Consider the following 23,339-nt stretch of genomic DNA (forward strand, 5'->3'; position numbering starts at 1 on the left):
CGTTCGTTACTCATGCATACAACACAGCGCAACATGAGACAACTGGCTACAGCCCCTTTTACCTGCTCTATGCTCGCTCGCCTCGCTGTGGCCTTGACACCATTCTACCATTTTTCATCCACGACGAACCTTCTCTTGCGACCACACTCTGCAGAGCTGAAGAAGCTCGCCAGCTTGCCCGCGTTCGAATTTTATCTTCGCAAGAACGTTCCAAGAACCGCTACGACGTACAACACCAAGAAGTTTCTTATGTTCCTGGTGACATTGTGTGGTTGTGGACCCCTCTACGCAAGCGTGGTCTGTGTCAGAAACTGCTATCCCACTACACTGGACCGTTTGTTGTGTTGGAGTGCATTAGTGACGTTAATTACGTTATATCGCGACTAACTGCTAGTGGTCGACGGTCACGCCAGTCTCAGGTGGTGCATGTAGCCCGCCTCAAGCGATTCCATCCCAGGCGGTCTGTTTAACTCGCCCGACGGGCTTCGTCTGCGAGGAGGGAAATGTAACGTGCTTCCATAGAACCTCGACGGAAGAAGCAGAAGATGAAGGACGAGCAGAGAGAAAGGAAGAGAAAGAGCTGAAGGACGCTGGTAGGCTTCCTGCTTCCATCCTGCTCCGACCGATCCCCTCTGTGAATAACCCCCCGTGCGTGCTAAGCACGTAACAATATATATATATATATATATATATATATATATATATATATATATATATATATATATATATATATATATATATATATATATATATATATATATATATATAGGATAAAGTCACCAGAACTTGAAACACATAACAAGATTTAATTCACGACGTTTCGGCTGGAGGACCAGCCTTTTTCGAGTGTGCCTCGTGGATGCTATAAAAGCTGCTTGTTTCAAATACTGTAATACACTCGAAAAAGCCTGGTCCTCCAGCCGAAACGTCGTGAACTAAATCTTATGTTTTTCAAGTTCTGTTGGCTTTATCTTATATTAATCAATCAGCTGCCAAGAAATAATTTACACACATATATATATACACACATATATATATTCCTTCTATAAGATCAACCACGCGTACACCGAGCATCCTAAACTTGGATTCATGAGTGTCCGGTACGGTGGTGATGGTATGAGTGACAGGACTCGCCGTTTTCGCAGCCTACGTGCCACCGAGCTCTGCAGACGTTCCCTACGTAAAGTTACTGGATAAAGTGTCAGTGTGCGAATGTCCTAGTTGCGAAGCATGTGTGCGAAAAGCATTGCTGCAGTGGTTACGTCAGCAAGACGACGTCTGCAATACACGATGGTGTCGTGCTAGCCAGCACAAGTTGTGCAGTTCTTTCATCGGATGCAGTAGCAGCTATCTTTCCGAACTGACCCAGCTACCTTTTAAACTAAACTGTCCCGTTTCTGCGTCCCAGTTGAAAGTGGTATTGAAATTAATTTAACTCTAGTGTGCTTTCACAACCCGGCCAGTTTTCTTTAAAATGGTTAATTTGTATACAGAAGTGAACGGTGAGTGGCTAGTTTGTATGACATGATTACAAAAGATAGAACTCAACAGTGGACAGGACACAGGAAAGAAGCAAACAGGACGAGCTCTGATCTCGTCATGTTTGCTTTATTGCTGTGTCCTGTCCCCTGCTCGATTTTATGTTTTTTATATAGGTCGGCGTATTGAAGAAAAATGCACCTTACATGCTCAGTGTATATGCCATGCTATCACGAGCCTACAAATAATGACATGCACAGCATTTAACGTTCGTTCTTCTTGTCCCGGCCATCATGCTGTCGAATGCTTTCGTTACGATGTGATGCATAGATATATTATGTAGAATTGCTTCTCTAATCGGGGATTTTGTGCTTATATTTAGCTTTTTTCTAGCTCGTGTATCAAGATGGCCTTCTCAGGTAGTTTTCTACTTGAAATGCTCCCGAGATTTCGCCGATAAACCCCTGCCACGCTTACAACCTCACCATCGCCGAAATGCTTGATAAGCATCGCATTACATTTCAATGCACTGAACACAAGGTAGATATGGTCTAACTGAATGCATCTAAATGTAACTGATTATATGTATCGATGAAAATACTCTGGGTCTTTTATTGCGGAAATAACTATTTTAGGCGTCCACAAGCTATTTCATAAATGCATGAATTGGGTATTGCTGGCAGTCAGCTATCGCAAATCCCACGCTGGTGGCTCGGGGTTATTGTACTCGGCTGCTGACTAGAGGGACGCGGGTTCGGTCCCGAGCCATAGTGGCTGTATTTCGGAGGCGAAAGGCCAAAGGTTCGTGTACTGTGCGATGCCAGTGCACGTTAAAAACCACAGCTGGTCGAAATTTATTCGGATACCTCTACTACCGCATCCTTCATAGCTTGAGTCTCTTTGGTACGGTAAGCCTCTTAAGAACGTGAAATCAATCACGTATCGCGAATGTTTTGGTTATATCGCTTGCCAACGAGTGCATAATATCAGTAGTGTTACTATTGGTAGTCTTACAATCGACAGTCTCAGTATCGATAATCTTGCTATCAATAGCGGTACTATAGGTAGTAATACTATCAGTAGTAATACTATCGATAGCAATACTATTGATAGTAATGCTATCGATAATACTGTGGATTGTTTTTTTTTTTTTGCACTATCAATATTTTTAAAAAACTACCGATACTTTTGACAGTCAATTTCCTGATAGTTTTGCATCACTAGATGGCGCCGCGCGTGTTACATAATGACCGCGCCCACGGGTAACTACGGGTGACGGCTCTAGTGCGGAGCCATGGCGCCATGCTTCGCCGTGGCGCGGAGCCGTTGAAAACAGTGAGGACGGCTGCAGGCAGGGGTCCTGAATGTTGCCCTCTGCCGCTTGAAGGACGACACGGACGTATGGTTGTTTTTCAGACGCGAGGCTTTACAACGAGGTTTCGTCTCTACAGTGAGTTACGCCGGTACTGAAAGGCACTTCATGCTTACGTCTCTCTCAGCCACGAGATAGAGTGCATTATATATTGTATCGAAAGGTGCGTTGCAGGTAGCGTAAGTGCCATTTAATTATAACGATGTCCTTGAAGAGAACTTTAGAACGCCCACTGAACCACAGGTAGTTTAGGTTAATGCAAGTACCGACTGGAAACATCAATGGCAGTCTTGACGAGACGGCAGAAGGGTTAATTGCTTTAGGGTAAGCAAGTCATTTGGCAGGTACTGAATGTCGTGGGTTCGAGTCCCTCTAGAGGCTAATTTTTGTTTCCTGAAGTTTTGCTGTCTTGTGGAGGGATGAAAGGAGAAAAATTAAGCAATTAAATACGTTCCTACACAAAAACTTCGGATTAGTCATTAAGGGAATCAAGAGGAAGTGTGATAAGAAAATCGATACGTCTGGCATAGGGCTTTTCCTCTGTCCCGTTTCAGAGGTGAGTTCGCCTTGGAGCTAGGCCTATGACGTCATACCAGCTTGATCCGACTCTTCAGGGGCTAGGGGTGGAGCCACATGGGACGGGCTCTGAAAAATAGGTCTCGCTCTGAAAGGACTTCTCCATGTACTTAAATATAGCGCCGCTCTTTCCGCTCGTTCTCAAAGCACTGATGTGAAGCTGTTGCAGGAAATGTCTTTCATAAAAGCGTGATAGAGAGGTTGATGAGGAGAACGGAACTAAGAGGCCCGCATTGTTCTGCGCAACCTGAATCTTTAAAACCTTATTCGCTATGCTTTTTTGAAATAGTACGCCTTTTGTTGAACTTTCAGTAGGGCATAAATTACTGCCCACAGTTAGTTTTTATTCTGAACGTCTGACAAAATTGCAAAGGCGAGCAGATAAAATGTACACCAAAAAGTTTTTTTGAGAAAGCAGGATATACAAACTGGCAATGTTGAAATAATAACATCAATTTACTTTTTCTGTATTTAATCAGATTAGAAAGAGTTCTAAAAGATATGTTGGCTATTCAATTAAAGTTAACAAAAGAGCCTTCCGAATCAAATGGAACACAGGAACGAGCGTTTTGAGAACTTTGATTTGGACTCAGCAAAAAAAGGCAGAAAACACTCAGAACCACTGAGGAGAGCAGCCATTGTACGTTGAGCTACCAAACGTAGAAAGTCTGCGACAACGGCTCGGGTAATCCGATCAATGAGGTTCGGTCGAAGGTTCCCGAAAACGGCGAGCGACTGCAGTTCACTGAAAACCCCGTTTACAAGCAGTAAGCCCTGTACCCTGTTATCAAGGGCCTTCGTTCGGAGCAACAGCCCGCGTGGATCAATCGGATATGTCGAACTGCTGGTTTAAAATGAAGAAGCCGAGTGAAAAAGCAGAACATAAATGAACAACAAAATCGGAGCAGCGTTCCATTTCATCTTCAGCTGCGCCCAAAATTAGGACGATATTTTTCCCAGTTCCACGCGTTTCACCTTCCTTCATTTTTCACCACCAACTTTGTCGAGACAAAATCGTAAGAACTAATGCAATAACATCGCTCTTATACGTCTAGATGAAGTTCAAACAGAAAAAAAATTGCTGTTTTTTTTTATTGCGCTTTGTTGCACTAAAAAAAAACATCATTAAATTAACATGCAGGTTAGTGCGTTTGACATGGCTGTAGTGTGCACAGCACCCGCAACAGGGACAACACAGGCATGTGGCTCTGCTGTTACCTGTCTTGGCTGGACTCGAGCACTGAACTCTCAAGTGTATTGAAAATACTTCGCAACAATTTTTACTTTTTCTTAACTTTATTCGCTTTTTTCTAGTTCATTGACGCTTACAAATTTGCCCAGCACTCCTCGAGGTCTCAGCTGTCAAGTATAGTTACTTTTTTTTCAATTTTTGTGCTTTGAGGAAAGTATATCGTTCAGTATTTAATAATGACCATGATTGAAACCTTCGGAAGACACGCCAGGAGAAACTAGATCGTCCAGAAATGAAGCTTTCAGTGAATCAGCACCGGACAGGAAGCTGTGAACATTCATTGAAAAGAGCGATCCCATTCACACAAGCGGTGTGTAAGGTGCAACAGCAGGAATAACAGTTGCAGTCACCAAATACATGTGTCTGTAGGGTGGATGTCAGCCAGCAGACCTGACTGACTTAATTCCCAAGTGAAAAAAAAGTGACTTTCTTTTTTCTTTCCCGCAGGTTGCCTGGTAGCATCCAGTTGCGCTTCCGCCTCGACGTCGACCCGGGGTGTCGCAGGACCCCTACCGTCCTTCCGTGGTCCCTCGTTCACGTTGGAGCCGCCACACTGGCTAGAGTTCTCCAACGCCAGCGGCGGCGAGGTGCGCTGCGAAGCCCAGGGGGAGCCACCCCCGCAGCTACTGTGGGCCACGGCGGACGGCAGTCCCGTCACACCTGTCCCCGGTGCCCGGCTGCTGGCCGAAGACGGCGCTCTCGTCTTCCCTGCCTTCCCTGCGGACGCCTACCGGCAAGATGTGCACGCGGCCTCTTACCATTGCCTCGCCTCCAACGAACTTGGAACGGTGGCCAGCCGGGATGTTCACGTCAGTGCCGGTGAGGGGACGCCACTGCTTCTTCGTTCTCTAATGTGACAAAAAACTTTGATCTTCCATTACATTTCTGTGCATAGATATGAGTTGTGGCTGATTAAATATTACTGGACATTCGTCGACCAGTGCTTCATTAGGGGTTACGGCACGAGGTTCAGCCACTCTCCGTAGAATGATATGCGTCAACAAATAAGAAACAGAACTCAATAAATCCTTGAAAGCTGCCGTGCTTCGAAGCTTGCATTTCAGCTTAGTGTCAAAACATTGTCGAACGAGTGATTATAACCCCTGCAGGTGGCAAGGTGTGTTTTCGGAGGGTGTCATGCGCAAATGCTACAGCGCTCCCTAAAAAGTGACATAGAAGTCAGCTTTCTGATTCTCAGGTTCAAGCTATTTTTGCCACATGAAAGCGAGCTGTTCCTATTTGAGCTCAGGCATTAAATTCAGCCTGCACATTAGGTTAGTTTTCTTTCCAGGTTACGTGTGACTTCTGTGAACAAGGCAAAAATTAGATCAATTCAGGGGGTTTTTTGTTGCTTCCTTTAAACTTTTCTTGGAATGAAATTTCATGGATGCTCAAAGGTATACAGCTAAAGTACATATGATAAAAGTATACAGGTAATGCAAGGGGAAACATTTCTTAAACCTGCTTTTCTATTTTGTCGCAGAAGGAGTCTGTAGGGGTGGTTTGCCAGGTGGTCCATTTAAAAACAAAACATGCGAGCTTTCAATTGGGGCGCATAGGCGCACAAGATAGCCTCTGTTGCGAGATCATAGCGGCGCTGGTTTGGTAGTATAACTCAGTGCATTGCACTATATTCCAGTTTAAAACGCGGTAACAGATCTACCGTCTCCTCGTGGACAAAATGACTAAGACATCAATGTTGCCATTCGTGATAGAACACTGCAGCGAAAGCAGCACTACGACAAAAGAAAGGCCTTGTGGCGCCAACACCCTGCGTCACCGTGTCAGAAGCCAGTGCAGAATAAGTCCATTGTTTTTATCTTTTGATTGCGACATCGCACTAAAATTAGCGTTAAAAAATCACTGAAGATTTAGGTGCACGGCAAATTTATGAAAGAATTCCAGCAAAGCCCGACGCTGGGGCGTCCAGCACCAATCTTCTACATCCCGCGATCGAAAATCGTTCGGTCGCCATTTTAGAAGCGATTCTATCGCCAAGGGGGCCGTCGACGGCGACCAGGCTGTTCGGCAGGAAAAAAGTTCGTCAGATTTATTTAGAACACCTCGTAATTAGAACAAATTGTCGGCCGCCGTGCCGTTCGACTTATCAATAAACAAATGTTTGTGTCTAGTTAAAATTCGCACTTTACCTACAATCTGAAACAAAAAGAATTGAATATTCAATGCTGCATCATATAATGAAGTGTACAGCGCAACCAAAGGCACGCACAGTGAAGGCGGGATAACTTCATGTTCTAGACGCAGCACTATGTATGTCTCCAGTCGCGAAGCACTCTTCATGAAGCCTTCGAACTGACTATCCCGCGAAAATCCCGAAGTTTAACGCATAATTGCAACTTCCCGTCCCACGGAAGGAAATTGCTTTTTTACTAGCACTTCATGTGTCTTGCGCTATGAGTAGTGTTAATAAATCCTCCAGACATCAGTCAGCTAGCTTACTATCAAGCGTCGCCCGCATTTCACTTTCTCTCAGAAACGAATTGTAGTTCCCAGGGACTCAGTTTTAGTTGAATGCGACGAGTTACCCGAAAACATTACAGGGTCCTTGCTGCCTGTCATTTCCTTTACGGCAGTAGCACGGAGGTTAATTCATTGGGTTACGAGACCTTTCTTCCATTCTTCGGGAAGTGGTGATTTAAGTTGCGGTCGCTAAGTTGCGGTTCCTTTTATTATATCGCAAGCGCATTCCGATCGGCAGTGAGCGCTCCAAAATGGTCGCAACTGAAGAGGCATATCTATTTCTACTGAGTAGCATTGGAAGCAGACGGAAACTAAGTGCTTCTTGGTTTCTGAGCTTTCTGTATTGCCTTTTCGTGTTTCTCATCGTTCTGCCAAGACGCTTTGTGAAACAAAATTGCTGAGGTAAAATAACCGGGCATTGCTTCCATATTTAACAGTTTCATGTTTTCCTGCTGCCATAGCCAGTTATAAGTTTTATTTGTAGTGAAATCTACCAGGAATTGTATACAGCAATGCATTTTCATTGGTTAAATTCGCAGTTCTTTTTCAAAACTTCACCTCCTTTTACTTAGTTTTTTTCAAATGATTACAATTTAACTTTATACTTTTATGCTAATACATGATGAATCTTTAGTGGAAGAAGAAGAAGTAGGCATTCGACCACGTTTAAAACCTCTTCTCGAGATCCAGAGACTGAAAACAATAGCAGAAAATTTCATTCTAAAAACAATATATGCGACATTGTGCTCCGGGCCGCCATGTGCAAACCCCAAGAGGAAAAACGAAAACATTAAAGGTGTAGTGGTGTAGCTCCTAAACCACTACCTTTCTTAACTCTTTAATGCCCATCGTATTGTTACGACGCAGTGGAAGTGGAAGACGAAGTGGACTCCCGCGTGAAAGGGACGAACGAAGAAGAAGAGGTTGATGGTGCTTCCTGTTCGCGCTGGTGCTCCCGGCTAGGAATTATTCACCTACGGGTTGTAAATAAATGTAAATAGTATTTCCCCGTAACATCTTTGGTGGAGGTGCGACAAGACGGAACTACGCAGCGGACGCTACCTTCCACCCCCGACCTACCTTTCACGCCGCCGCTACCTTCCACGGCCGACAATGACGGAAACAACTCCTCCAGATTCGGCAGCATCGGTGTCCTCCGTCGTCCTCACTCACCCTCGTGATCCTGGACCCTTCTCTGGGGACGACGACGCTGACGTCGAGACTTGGCTTCGCAAGTATGAACGGTGCAGCGCTAACAACCGGTGGGACCAAACTTTCATGCTTGCGAACATCGTTTTTTACCTCAAGGGCACGGCGCTCAAGTGGTACGATACCAACGAAGAGACATTGACCAGTTGGGATGACTGTAAGCAGAAACTTATCGACCTTTTCGGCAAACCACTCGGCCGGCAGCTTGCCGCAAAACGAGATCTCGCAAGTCGCGCCCAGTCATCCACGGAGTCCTACGTCTCTTATATTCAGGATGTGTTGGCTCTTTGCTACACCGTGGATACAGAGATGAGCGAGGCTGACAAAGTGGGCCATGTGCTCAAGGGCATCGCAGACGACGCATTCAATCTGCTCGTTTACAAAAACTTTGACAAGATTGAAGACATCATAAAGGAATGCCGCCGCTTCGAGGACGCCAAAAGCCGACGGATAACCCAGCATATCGCACGCCTGCCCAACACGGCTGCGTCTTCGTCGTGCCAAGATCTTTGTTCTCGGAACCAGCCGACCTCACCTGAGAACGTGACCCGTATTGTACGCCGTGAGCTTGAAGCCATTGCTCCGGCTTCCTTAGCAACACCCGTAGCCAACCAGCCCCTGTCCCTTCCACTTATTCAAGCCGTCGTGCGACAGGAAATTGCTAACTTAGGTTTAAACTCTGTCGCCGCTCTTCATCCCTCCCAAGTCCCTGAAGTCCCTCCTCTCTACCCTGTCCGGCCTGTTTACACCGCTCCTCGACCGTGCAACCCCTCCGAGTGGCGTACACCTGACGACAGGCCCATCTGTTTCAACTGTTCCCGTGTCGGCCACATCGCCCGTCATTGCCGTAGTCGATGGTATTGCTCCCAGCGGACCCGTTACTCGGCCCCACATTATCGCCCCGACGCTCCAGACTCAAGCTCTTCCTCGCGACCCTTGAACCCATCAAGCCCCACCACCGACATCTCGCCGCCCCGCTTCAGCCGCTCACCGTCCCCACAGCGCCGCCAGTCCCGTTCGCCGCAACGACCGCGCGCTTCCTCTCCTGGCCCCTACGGACGATCACAGGCGGAAAACTAGTTTCTGCAGCGTCTAGAGGTGATGCTGCAGTGACGACCCGGGCCCAAAATCCTCGTTTAGTTCTTCGTGCCCCGCGCAATTTACTGACCATACAAGTCGATGGCGTTGCCGTCTCTGCTCTGGTTGACACGGGCGCCCACATTTCTGTGATGAGTTCCGACCTACGACGCCGCCTTCGCAAAGTACTGACGCCTGCTCCTACAGCCGTTGTTCGAGTTGCCGATGGTACAACGTCCCCAGTCCTCGGCCTGTGTGCTGCTCGTGTGACGATTTCTGACCGACAAACCACCGTGCTCTTTACCGTTCTGAATCAGTGCCCTCATGACATCATACTCGGCCTTGATTTCCTTGGTGAGCACGCAGCCCTTATTGACTGTGCTACAAGTGTGGTTGAGTTGGACCTACCGTTCCTCTCTGACCCACCTGCCCCAGTTGTGCACCGTCTCTGTACTGCCGAGTTCATCCGGTTGCCACCTGAAGCCGCTACTTACGTATTGTTTAAATCTGTTCCACCTCTTCCTACCGGCCAGTATATCATCACTCCTGTCCTTGATTTGCCCGTCAGGACGGGCCTTCATCGAGGGCCTCAGTTCTGGAAGCTCGAAGCGGTCCCTGCAGCTCTTCGTTACCGAAAATGACATCCTCTATCGCCGCAACTTCCGTCCTGACGGGCCCTCCCTCCTTCTAGTCATTCCCCAGCAGCTGCGGTCTTCTATAATTGCAGAACTCCATGACCTGCCTGCCGCTGGCCACCTTGGTGTGGCACGAACTTACGACCGGATACGGCGCCGTTTCTTTTGGCCTGGATTATACCGTACAGTCCGGCATTACGTCACCACTTGCGACCTCTGTCAGCGCAGGAAGAAGCCTTCGGTACCACCTCCTGGTCTTCTGCATCCTATAGACGTGCCTGTGGAACCGTTCCACCGTGTAGGGCTCGACCTCCTTGGGCCATTCCCGACCTCGGACTCCGGAAATAGGTGGATCGCGGTAGCCACAGACTATGCGACTCGGTATGCGATCACCCGTGCATTGCCTACGAGCTGCGCGACCGATGTGGCAGACTTTCTTTTGCACAATCTCATTCTGCAACATGGTGCCCCTCGTCAGTTACTCCCAGACCGCGGACGCTATTTCCTGTCCAGAGTTGTTGACGACATCCTGCGTTCATGTTCTACCAAGCATAAGATTGCCACAGCATACCACCCGCAGACCAACGGGCTAACCGAGCGTTTGAACCGAACATTGACAGACATGTTGTCTATGTACGTCTCCCCCGACCACAAAGACTGGGATCTCGCCTTGCCCTACGTCACGTTCGCTTACAACACCTCGCGGCATGACACAACTGGTTACTCTCCTTTTTATCTCTTGTACGGGAGACACGCCGTCCTGCCTTTGGATACACTCGTCCCATCTGCTGACCGTCCAGTCACCGCCTATGCCCGTGACGCCATTGCTCAAGCTGCAGACGCTCGCCAAATCGCCCGTACTCGGCTACAAGCGTCCCAGCAAGCACAGAAGTCTCTGTATGATCATCACCATCGCCATGTCACTTACGAGCCGGGGTCGCTCGTTCTTCTGTGGTCCCCTTCCCGCCGCGTCAGTCTTTCTGAGAAACTTTTGTCCCCCTACCATGGTCCTTATCGCGTTGTGCGTCAGGTCACCGACGTCACGTATGAAGTTGCACCTCATACACTTGCGTCCTCATCATGTCGACCATCCACCGATATTGTTCACGTTACGCGCCTCAAGCCCTATCACGCAGCTCCTCTCTCATCGGCCTAGCACCGGGACGGCGCTTGTGCCGCCGGGGGTCATGTTACGACGCAGTGGAAGTGGAAGACGAAGTGGACTCCCGCGTGAAAGGGACGAACGAAGAAGAAGAGGTTGATGGTGCTTCCTGTTCGCGCTGGTGCTCCCGGCTAGGAATTATTCACCTACGGGTTGTAAATAAATGTAAATAGTATTTCCCCGTAACAGTATTATCAATGCCCTAGACTGTAAACACACGAACCTGTTTAATTTGTGCTTCCACAAATTCATCACTTCTGCACAGACCTGCTGAAACAGGACTTTCCGACAAGTTTTAAACCCCCACCTACAGAGGATGCATGAGGCCCTCTAGAAGGTAGCAGGCGGCATCATCTAGCCCTAACGGCTGAACGCCGTAGTATTTTCGTCGTTAAAACTGATTCAGTAGGAACTGAGGAAACATTTTTGCATTTTGCTATAAATTTATTGCATGTGCGTGATTGTTTCTTAGCAGGGCTCTTTTGCTCAGTAATTTAAAAATGGTCATAATTCAATGATTCTCTACGGATTACCAGGAGCTTGTTAAATACTGTACCCATTATTAAATTTTTGCAATGGAATTGCAGCTAGTGAGGGTGCGTTACAGGAACTTTTATCCGCCGTTTTACGTGCCTGGGCAGCGCAGTACTAAAACGCGAGGTCTTTTACTGCGCACTTTACAGAGAGAGTTTTGGTTTGGTTTGGTTTATGGGGTTTAACGTCCCAAAGCGACTAAGGCTATGAGAGACGCCGTAGTGGAGGGCTCCGGAAATTTCGACCACCTGGGGTTCTTTAACGTGCACTGACATCGCACAGTACACGGGCCTCGAATTTCTCCTCCAAAGAAATTCAGCCGCCGCGGCCGGGATCGAACCCGCGTCTTTCGGGCCAGCAGCCGAGCACCATAGCCACTGAGCCACCGCGGCGGCTGCAGAGAGAGTTTTCGTTTGCTGAACGAGAGAAGAACTAAATACTTTCGCTTGATGTGAAGTTCTTGCTGCATTATTGCCGCAGCAACATCTACAGCTACAGAGGCTAGAGCTTCTCGAATTGCAAACGTATCTAAACAAAAAAAAGAGCCTCGAGGACTGCAGTGCTTTAGCCGAATTTTCATGTTAACGCTGATATGGCATAAATGTCAAACCCTTCGGCTGCTATTCTGCGCTTGAAAAGAAGTGTGCCCTGAATCAACTGTATCTACCGCTCCATTCTGTCTTGTTCTCCAGTGGTGGACTACCACTACGAGCCTCGAGTCTACGACGGCTTCGTCATACGCGGGAACACCGCCGTTCTCAAGTGCCACGTGCCGTCGTACATCCGCCAGTACACGCTGGTCGATGCCTGGATACGAGACGACGGGTTCACCATCAACGCGTCTGGCAACAAAGGTACGTGCGATCTCTTGTATCGGATAAACGTGGTTTATATTTTAAAAGTTTCCATCTGGAGACGTTGTTTTAGTTTGTGAGAAGACGAAGTAACAAAGGGCATCTTGTTTGCAGTTTACATTGCTAGAAAATGTTTTTCGTAATCGGTTTCTTCATGCCCGAATGCGAAGACGGTGCAGATGACGGTCTCCATAAAATGATCGGATATGACTGCGCTGGGGACTGCAGGACACTGACACTTAGTTCACAAGTTTTCCTTCATCTTTGCCTCGCTAGAACCGTTAGTCCTATCTGAATGCCTTATATATAGGGTGCCTTTTTAAATTTTACGGCTTTTTAATCCTATTAGCACTGAGAATCACGTCGATGCTGCTTTCATTGAGCGTGTGTTGGACTTCGCGAATATAAGATTACGAGACAGCAGTCAGTTATGCGGTTAATTTACCAAAAATTTCTCATTCAAATTTAAATAAGTCACTTTTTATCGAGCCTGGAAGCGAAATCTCCCGAACTGTATCAACTCGAGACTAATAAGTCTACAGAACTTCAGATTGTACAGTAGGCCTTGAAATATTCTTGAATCCATCAGCCTGTCAATCGGCTTCTTTTATTTTGCAAAGCTGCGAATATAAAAAAGCGTCGTATACATTTTCGTCATAGGGTCACCTGAAGCGGCATTTTTCATGCATTAAAATTTATGTATTGAAATTAGACGCCCTCCAATTGTGCAGCGGTTAAAGACTTGAATGCCCAAGGCGTACTACATGAAGTGAGCTATGAGAAGAAAAGTGATAGGTGTAACCTTAAAACAGATGCTCAGGGCAGAATGGTTCAGGGATCAAACACTGGTTAATAACATGGTAGTCGAAATCAAGAGGAAGAAATGATCTTCGAGATGGAAGGTTATGCGAAGGCAAGATAAGCAATAGTAATTAAGGGTAAGTGTCTTAAATCCAAGGGAAGGGAAGCGTAGCAGGGGGCGACAAAAAGTGAGGTGAGCGTATAATATAAGACGTTTGCGGGGACATGGTGGCCGCAGCTGGCACAGGGCAGGGTCAGCTGTCCTGCAATGGGCGTAATCAGGCTGGTAATGATGATTATTATGATGATGACCACATAGTAAATTTTAGGATTCAAATTTATGGCATCGACACGTAGCGCTATGCGCATGAACCATGAATTGTGCTGCAGCGCAGGACTCGGGATCATGCTATGTTTGCAACGTGTAACCTATACTATGCAGTTCAATGCTACAAAAACACGAAGACGGCTTAGACACGCTGGCGAAATTGCTCATGTTTCATGCACAACGGGGAATGAAAGCGGATAGTTCTGGGTACTTTCGCCTGTCTTGAAAAATATATTTCCGGTTCGATGCATTCGAGAGAATTGCATGAGCGCCGGGAACTGAAAGGCCCTCACGAAGAATAACACCGGCGCGCCCGTGTTTTTTCTGCCAGCTGAAATGTTTTCCGCAGCAGGTCCTCGAGCAAGCAGCCTCGCTCTCGGCGCAGATCGATGGTAGTCTTGATGGCTTCTGCCCGGGCTAGGCGCCGGAACATTGTCGGTGCCTTCATTCAAGCCTCGGCAATCGACGCGGATGTTTGCACGGTGGAGAACAAAAGAGATCTGCTTTTCCGGTGAAGACGTGGCAGCGAAACAGCAAATAAAAAAATACCGATGGCACACGAAGGTTCGTGGTGCGTCGATAATGCTGTTTGTGAAGTGCGTTAGCTCACTGCAGTACTAGGCTGTGAGGCGTAAAGGGTGGGCGTTGTCGTGGAATACGATCATATCTGTTATGTGATGGAACTCATAAGTCTACAAAACACGTTCATTGCTGGAAATTTTGCGTGTGCCATCAAGGGTTTTCTCTTTCCATGTGCACAGTCGTTGAATCCTTCAGTGACGCCAGCAGAGGTGGAATACACAGGGATCGCCAGGTTGTCGCTGAGATTTCACGTTTGGGTGATTTCACATGTCTAATATGCAACTCCGTGCATGCGAAACTGACATGTAAAGTTTCTGGAAACTTGAAAATCTAGATGTTCCGCGCGCTGTTCCTCTTCGAAGAGAAATACACAGCCGTACCACTAACCTCCTCTCCGACCAACAACAACATTCACTTAATTACCCACTTGAATCACATGATTAGCAGGAGGTTTTAGTTTCTCTTCTTTTTTTTCAGCAGGCGCAGCTGGGTGATTTTGTTTTCGATACACAAAGTCATCGTCAATAACAACACCATTTAAGGGAACAGAAATCCGTAGACAGGCACAACTTTACTATGGCTCAAGCTCTTCGCCCGAACAAATCAAGAAGATCTCTTCAGATGCGTGGCAACGCTTTTCGTTAGCACTGTCTCGTATGCGGGTTATATCGCTATGGCGGGAGCAGTAGCGGAGGCGGGGGTTGAGGGAACGTGCTTGCCAGATACGCAGATCATCTCTTTCACATCTTTCTCTTCTAATTTCGGGAGGACTTTTCTGACGTGCGTGAAAACCGGGCTTCTTTTATATGAGCAGAAATGTTCTAAAGCTGACCTGGCCGCAACGTGTTGCGGGTTCTTCACTAAAAGTTTAGGACTGATATTTGCGGTCACTCAGGTTGGTTGCAAGAATATTAGTACTAGTGAAGCAGCCGTCGCTGCTTATAAAACTTTGGAGACTTCTCGAACTAGTTCTTTGTTCTTTTACATACAAAACCAATGAATTGAACGCACACGATTCCGAACATCCAGATATTGGTTTGAGGCTGTTTCTCCGGTCGAGTATTACAGTTCTGTCACGATGAGCTCCCCTGCAGTACAGTGCGTCCCCGCTCGCTGAGCCCGTACGCCGCAGATGACCGCGAAACGTTTCTTTTTTTTTTTTTTCAAAAGCTCAAGAAGGGGAACAAAGACAGCACGTTCTGCAGGATGTTAATAGCCTGTTAACCTTTATTCTGTTGTTTATCTGCCTTTATTTGCTACTCTGTTTGTTTATTTGGACTATTCCTCGTCTTGGCAAACTTCACATTGCACAGTAGCCCAAGGTAACGTTCCCCAAAGCTTTAGTAACAGTCCCAGCAGGGAAATTAACCAAATATTGTCCAAAATTATGTCCTCGTAAGAGTGTGTTGAACCTGCTAGATACAAAAAGTTTGCTGTTCCCCTAAAAAACTTAATTTTTTTTTTGCTTCGGGCACAAATAAAGCTGGAAACTTCTACAGTTATAGTGGACACCCACACTGTTTGCCTATCGCCGTTAGCTAGAACACTGATGCGCCGCACTTATCATCGAAATTTGCCAGTCGGGACTAAGGCTATATGAAGACAAAATTGTATGCAAGATGAATAAATGGGTTTGATGTATACCCTAGCTCGAAACGAGAAGCACCGCGTTGCGGAACTTCATTTTGGGATCTTAATTGAGATGAAAAATTTCTTCTATGGCAGAAAGTACAGGCTGAGAGGTGGCTTTAATTTTGATATCTTTTCTGGTCGTACGATGAAAATAGCACTGTCCTGTTTTGTATTTTATTTCGCATAATGTTACATAATCTCCTCGGTATGTGCTTAGGTTCAGTTTCTGACGGTGTTCATTATTAAAAACTACTTTTCTGCGCGAGAATATAGTGGCATTTTGCATAAGAAACCAAAATCATGCAATTTTTCTTTGCAAAATAACTGGTAAACGGGCATACCGCAAGGAGAGTGTTCGAAAACTATTTCCACCACTTCGAGTACATTAACTGGCCTGCAACCTAAAGTCTCCTCAAGTATTTTCGACTCGCCGCTTTTAGTCAAAAGCTGTGGATCTCCGCTGATGAGCCCAATGCCACGGGTTGTAACCAGCCCGTGGCGGCCTCCGTTCGATGGAGGCAAAATACAATACCACAACATCTCGTAGTGTTAAAAACCCGTAGCTTTCTACGACGACGTGCATTACAGTCCAGACTCTGTAGGTTAGTACGGTAAAAATTATTCCTTCAGGGGTGCTTCTTAATACCCACCAAAATGTCCCTCTGAGCCAGAGTTCAAAGCCTGAACCTTGTAAGCAGGAGTGAAATGTGCAGCCATTTAGCTATAACGGCGGTTGTTCTACTGAAAACTAACAAAATATACGCAAAAATCATACTTATGCCACTCATCTGCAATTTTTGACAGTCGACCTAGAACCGCAGTCTCACAGCGTCGCGCTTTACTCGTGCCACAAGAGCCGCACTGCGCCAAGCATCCCGATTGAGGTGCTGAGTCTGTCGAGTGCTGTGACACCTGCTGCTGCTGGCCCCCAGACATACACGACGTTGCAGACATGCTCCCAAAGCGAGCGGCACTCTGGTCTAGCGCCCTGCCTCCCTGTGCGCGCAAGGAAATGCGGGTCAGCTTTTGCGACCGGGACACAACGTGAACAGGCGTAGTTAACGGGCGCACCGACGCCGGCACTACCCACGAGCTAAACGGCTGTGTACGGCGGCGCGGAATAGCGTACTCGTAGGGGGGAAGAGTACACGGGTCATAATTACCTTGGACTCAAGCAGTTTACTGCTGCCTGCTAGCATTTTATTTTAGTTAACACAGGGTGTTTACGTCCCTACTGCTGTTTAGGATAATGGCCTTTTCGGGCCATAAATGTTTGAGAGTCCCGGGTGCGGCTAACGAGACACCGTTATTTACTTGCGTTTTGATACTGTGACAAACGCGTGAAAATGTTGCTCCTCGTAAACGACGCCGCTGCTTGGCTTCGCAGTATGCGGTGGCTGAAGACTCTTGCGTTGTCTTCCTATCCGAAGCATATGGTGTATCAAAAAAATCTATAGGCTCCCACCTAAAGGTTGGCCCGGTACCTATTGTGCAGGGCTATATGGATAAGCATATGTCTACCTTAAGGCCCTACACATATAGATATACGTGTCCTGTAAGTGGCCTATTGATGAGACCCACCGGCAGGTGCGTGGGATTCATGTGGGGCGTCCATGTCGATTAGAAAGCAGCGCAAGAAACACAACGCAAAAAAAGGGTTAAGAGATACACGCAAATACGGCACTTCTCTCTGTTCGTGTTCCCGGATTTCATGGGCTTGCTTCTGACAGAAATGGACTGAAACAACTAGCTCAACTCTCTATCCTGCTTATCCTAAGGGACGTGTGCGGCTGGAAAGAGACGCTCATAGTGTGCCATGTATGGTCACGTGATTCGAATGACCAGAGAGGATAGACGCACTGATTAAAGTTGGGTGCGAGTCAATTCAGTTCATCGCCTGTATTTAAGGCGCAAAGTATGAGAGCTCTTCATTTTCTTTTCTTTTTTCTTTCCTCTCTTAAAATTCACGATGAACTCTGCTGATGCGTTTGCCATTTTAGTCAGTTCTAGGTGCGCTAGTTGCAGAAAGCAAAGCGTCAGTTATTGGGTAAAAGCGCACAATTTTTATTAGATCCTTTACAGTGCCAAAATGCACACAAGAAGAAAAAAATGCTCGCCCGCCCCAATGGTACATCGATTCTAAGGGAGGGAGCGGCAGCACATTTTGAATGCCCGCACCACTTAGGATAAGTACAAAGTCTCTTTTCTTGAAATTCCAAGCCTTACGGAAGCTGAACTGAATGAATATTTGGATTTAGTTGGGGATCCAGGCACGAATAAATGAGAAGCTCCAGTAACATAGTTTTGGGACGCAGAAATGGTATTGGTTATCGCTGGAGACTTGACGCCTTGACCGCATATGCTAAAACTGTACTAAAAGCATGAAATGCGAAACTGACAAACCAGAAGTCAAGTACACAATTCACATCGACATTGATTCACAATTATTTTGAGTTTCTTGAGCATCAAATAATTGTAAATATATCTTTTGTGTTTCTGTCTACACTGTTGCTTCTTTGTTTTGTTTTCAGTCCACTAACGACAGTTTTATTACCCCCAGTTTGTAATGAAGAACATAGTTCATTGGCTCAAATACTGCTAGTGTAATGGCTTCACCATGACTCGGAAACCGGTCAAGCTCTTATTATAGGAGAGTTCCTTTACGAACTCATTGCTCTTAAGTATGTCGCCAAGCCTATAGTGTATGTACCGACGCATGTGTTCAGATACTTTTTTTATCTAATGTCGTTTTGTCACATGTCATTTCGCATGGTGAGTCTTGTGTCCTGCTATTAGGAAATGTTTCGATTTAGTTGACTCTTGCAGGGAGAAATATGCGGCCATTACATCTGCCAAGAGTGCTCCATGGCATGGCCAGCTGTTTAAAAACCTTTGACTTGCTTATTTTAAAAATGTAAGCCTCAGGAGACTATATCTGTAGACCGTTTGGTAGCTCATAATATGTTTTAAAGAACGCAGAAGACAACGGACGGCAACAGTAAGAGACACAGGGCTTTGTTCATGCCGCCTTGTGTTCTCTACTCCCTCTGTAAAATGTTTTCTACGGCTCTTCGCCAAAGTTTTGGGCAAAGCTCACACATTTAGCCGCTAGAGTAGCAACAAATTTCAGTTGTTCTTTGAATTATTGCATTAACATATTAATATAATGGTCATTATGCACCGGTTATGCTATAAATATGCATGAATCTGAAAGAATCGCCGACGCACGGTAGCGCAAAACGCATTTCCTGCGGCAGGACTTTAAACGGGCTTGTACCTGAGCTTGCGTGCTCGCTTTCGCCTACGTGAGGAAAAACCAGCCCTGTGTTCTGCAAATCGGTGCGTGAACAAACGCTAGTTGAAGAGCTTTACTCCTCAACGATGGCTTCATATTTTATAATTTCGTATGCTGTACGAAATTTTAAAGCTTTGGCGCTACAGGTAATCTAAGTCGCGCGCATTTCTAGTGTCCACAAATTTTCGCCCTAGCTCTTTGTACGCTGCTTTCAAAGGAAGAATCCATTTAACGCCTACAGTTCCGCACCTATCTCTCCGGGAAATTTGTATGCTGTTTATTTCTCAGTCCGTTCATGCCCGGCCTCGAGGACCTTCAGAAGTGCACAAGGTATTGCTTGATCGAGGTTCAAACTTTCTCATTTCCTGTTTCTTGTTAGAAACAACAGCGTCAATTTGAGGTGTGCTAACTACGAGGAGTTCCAAGTTATCGCCTGCGTTACCAACGTTGTGAAAGCAGCTGTGCACGGTATCGCAAAGGGGAATGTTTTAATGAAAGGATTAGGCAGCGACAGCAATATAACTTTAAAGTTTGCAGTGAGGCTGTCAGATGGCGCCACGTGCCGCGAGTTTGGCCCAAGCCCGCCGCATCAAGACCAATCAAAATCGCCGTGAAAACGCCAGATAGCGCCACGTGCCGGGGAGCATGGCGCAGGACGCCTAAGTCATCTTGACCAATCAACGCGTGAGCACTGGCGGCGCGCGATTCTGTTGCGCTTACGGTACGCACAATGTTAAACATTCATTTTGCGCTCGTGAACGTCTCAGTGTGTCTCTCTTTGTCCCTTGTCTGTATTTTTGCGCTGAATTCAATTTAACATTTTGCTTGAGATACGTCCTTCTGTCTTTCAGTGCCTTTTTCATCCGTTGCCTCGCGGCAACATCCAAGCCTCCCCCCCCCCCCCCCCCCCCCTACTTCTTGTGCGCGTTCCCTGACACTTTTGGCACGTTCTCTGCACTTGTAGAGCAGGCTGTGCGTGCGGGATATGTTCTTTACACGTAAACGCTTGCTGCCTGCACAAACTGTTTCTTTGACACTAAGAGCACTGGTCAGCATCTATGCAGTCCTGTAGTGGGGTAGTTAGGCGTAGCACCTATTACAGCACAACTTTTATTTTTTTCTGTTTCTTCTCTATCACCATTAAAAGCAGCTAACCGAAGTTTATTTTTCTGGTTGACTTGCCTGCCTTCATTGTCCTGTTCTGTTTATTTCTCTCTTGAGAAATATCGGCTGCCAGCACTATTTAAAAAATATCAAGTGCAACCAACAATGTTACGTTTTCGTAGTTCACAAGTGAAAAAAGGAATTGCGCCCTAAACATACCTATAAATAGCTAGCGTACTTATGAATTACGGACGCACAAATACATGTGCCCTTTATAGCCTAGCGAGCTTCCAAGGTCGCTTTTTTCTACTTAGGTCATACTAAAGCCTCAAATGATAGATTTGGAAGCTGCCATTGTTATTTTATTCTGAATACTGCCGATTTTTAAATGCGTCGTAGTCGCGAATCTGTCGCGCTGAAAGTCGTCGGAACGGCCCCACCAATCAAGTATATCTTTTTGCGCTTTCTACATAACAAGTAAGAAAAAAAAACTACATATATCTTGGGAATTCCTCAAGTACATGCCTGCCACTTCTGTCTGTGAGATACGGTGGGCAGCAAGTACTTAGACTTATAAAAAACCATGCTCAGATTACCATACAGGGACGTTCGCGTTACTGGTTGCTTCTTGTCAACACCGGAGGAAACCAGGTGTCAAAGAGTTAAAGGCTGCCACATCTTATTACAGACATTCCAAACTTGGTTTGTGACTCTGTACAGAAACTAGATTGGTTAACACAACTGTGTGCCTGCTGCTGTTTTGGTAACGCCAGGGCTTGCAACGAAATGGATGCGTAGCGTCGCATGCGTCTGCGCTACCATCGCTTCGCTGCTTTCAGCGCCGCCGTCGCTGACCTGCAGGCAAGACAGGGGTGACGGCGCGCAGAAAGCCGGGAGGCAGCAGGTCCCGACGCGCGGGCGCCTTAAGTTCATTAGAGGGTCCTCTGTCGAGCGGTGGAACCTCTTCTTTTCTTTGCTTGCATAATTAATTTATCCTAATTGGGAGGCTGCAAGCACCGGCGAGCAGTACGACTCAAGGAACTTCCGTGCGGCAAGCAGCGTATTGCTGAGCCCGCCTACCACTTCCGCGTCCGCACTTGTCTCGCCGTTTCTGTCACGTCAAGAGCGGGTTTTGTTTTGAATTCACGTGTTTATTTTCCTGAGCATTTGTTTAACCTACGCCGCCGCGCTCTGGTTTTTCGTAAATTGCTTGGGTGGCGTACATTTGCACTCGTGGAAGCAGACTTAACACTGACAGAGAGAAGCGTCCTACTATACAGTCGTACTCGCTAAGCTCCTGCGCTATTTCTCGTTTGACCTTGTTTACCTAACACTAAGTATATTTTGTGCCATGGAAGTTTATTTCATATATCTGCTTCAACTGTGCAACTATGCTCAGTGCATCATGCTTGACTGCGTTAATAGTTAAACATAAAATAACTCTTTCCACTGGGGATAAGGGTACAAAGACGGATCGCAGCTATATTTTAATAAGTTTGTGGCACTTTGGCGAGACGAACGATTCAAAAGTTCAACACTGCAGTCGTGTAATTAGTAAGTAACAATGTATGTAATAGAACACTTTATGCTTCCTTTATGGTCTTCGGCAAGATATCAACTCAAGCTGTTCTTGGCATACATACAAAGTGTGAATGAAGAGGTCTGGGGAGCTGCCTACCTGTGGGCAAAGAAGGCGCTAGAATGCAGCAGCTAACCTGTAGTGTCACCTAGTGCAGGAATCTGGCTTTTGCTCATTGAATGCTTCCTCCGTGCAAAGCTTGCATTAGCTATAAGGTGGCTTTCTCTGGTATTCCGAGCAAATATAGTTCGACGCCTATAGAGCCGCTGAGTTAGAACGACCATCTCGCATGCTGGTATTAATGCTGATGAGTACATACTGCTCTTGCACCGTGGAAATAATTTTATCCTCCTGAAATCGGCACGAAGAAAGTCATTCCCGCGGTAGTATAACCTCGACTGTTCACAGAACCGTCCTCTCGTGAAGCCGCATGAGTACACCTAACACGCGTTCGACAGAGACAGCGGCGCCGTTTAAATGTCAGGCACTTGGCCCGTATACGGATGCATCTGACAGAAAATAGCGAGAACGCCCGTTCACCTCCTTTGGAGGGCCTTGAATTTTTTTTTTTTTTCACCTAAGCGAAGATTTTTCAGACATGATGCACTGAAAGTAGTTCTCACCGAGCAACAGCTCATTCGTAACGAAACCCCAAATCGGTATTGAACTTTTTTTTTTATTCAGTCAATTTGTTTCAGAACATTTTTCCTCATCTTGTCAATTGTATTTCTTGTACAATGTTATTTTTGTCTACTAGTGTGAGAGTGCTACTTCGGCGAAGTTACGTAACGCATTCACTTGATTTTTAGGAGCAAAATGTTCAATTTTTTTAGTGCCGCGTTCTTTAAATGTGCTTAATATGAACAAGAAACCCAGTAAATATACGCTGTATTATATTTAGGACTTCCATACTTCTTCAGCAAACAGTCTCGTAAACAAAGCCAGGGTTAAGCATAACCAATTTCATTGAGGCTATGAAATCTGAGCAGGCAAAAATATATCGCAAAAGTTTTCCTCCTCGGTAAGCGTGGTAAGGAGAATATATTTGGGTCTCTTTTACTGATCGTTTTGAGACTGCTGAAGAAGAACTCTAGTTTGGGCTAGTTGGTTCATGATTCAACAGGAAAATGGCGCAAAAGACGTGGACAAAAGAGACAAACACGACATGGCGCTGGTCCTGTCGTGTTTGTCTCTTTTGTCCACGTCTTTTGCGCCATTTTCCTGTTGAATTGAGACTGCTGGCATACTACAAAGAGTTCAAAGCAGATTGAACAAAATACCCTCTCTATTCTGCAAAAATGAAATGTAGTAACTTATTGCATTTTCACTAAATTCGATTAGTCATAAACTTGGAATTTTTACAGCACATAAGGGGATGCCAGCTCCG

At 46.2% G+C, this 23,339-nt stretch overlaps 1 protein-coding gene across 1 annotated transcript in view; it reads left to right on the forward strand.

The window, feature by feature from the left end:
- Nucleotides 1–1,885: 1,885 nt before the first annotated feature.
- LOC149371685 (cell adhesion molecule Dscam1-like) overlaps nt 1,886–23,339 on the forward strand; it is a 93,703-nt gene continuing 72,249 nt past the window's right edge. Inside the window, exons 1-3 of the mRNA XM_089580974.1 lie at nt 1,886–1,898; nt 5,127–5,498; nt 12,470–12,631. Coding sequence (XP_089437100.1) covers nt 1,886–1,898; nt 5,127–5,498; nt 12,470–12,631 — 547 coding nt within the window. The remainder of the gene's footprint in view (nt 1,899–5,126; nt 5,499–12,469; nt 12,632–23,339) is intronic.

Source organism: Amblyomma mixtum, chromosome 1 (assembly GCF_055824585.1).
Source record: "Amblyomma mixtum isolate Tamu chromosome 1, ASM5582458v1, whole genome shotgun sequence".
Taxonomy (NCBI): domain Eukaryota; kingdom Metazoa; phylum Arthropoda; class Arachnida; order Ixodida; family Ixodidae; genus Amblyomma; species Amblyomma mixtum.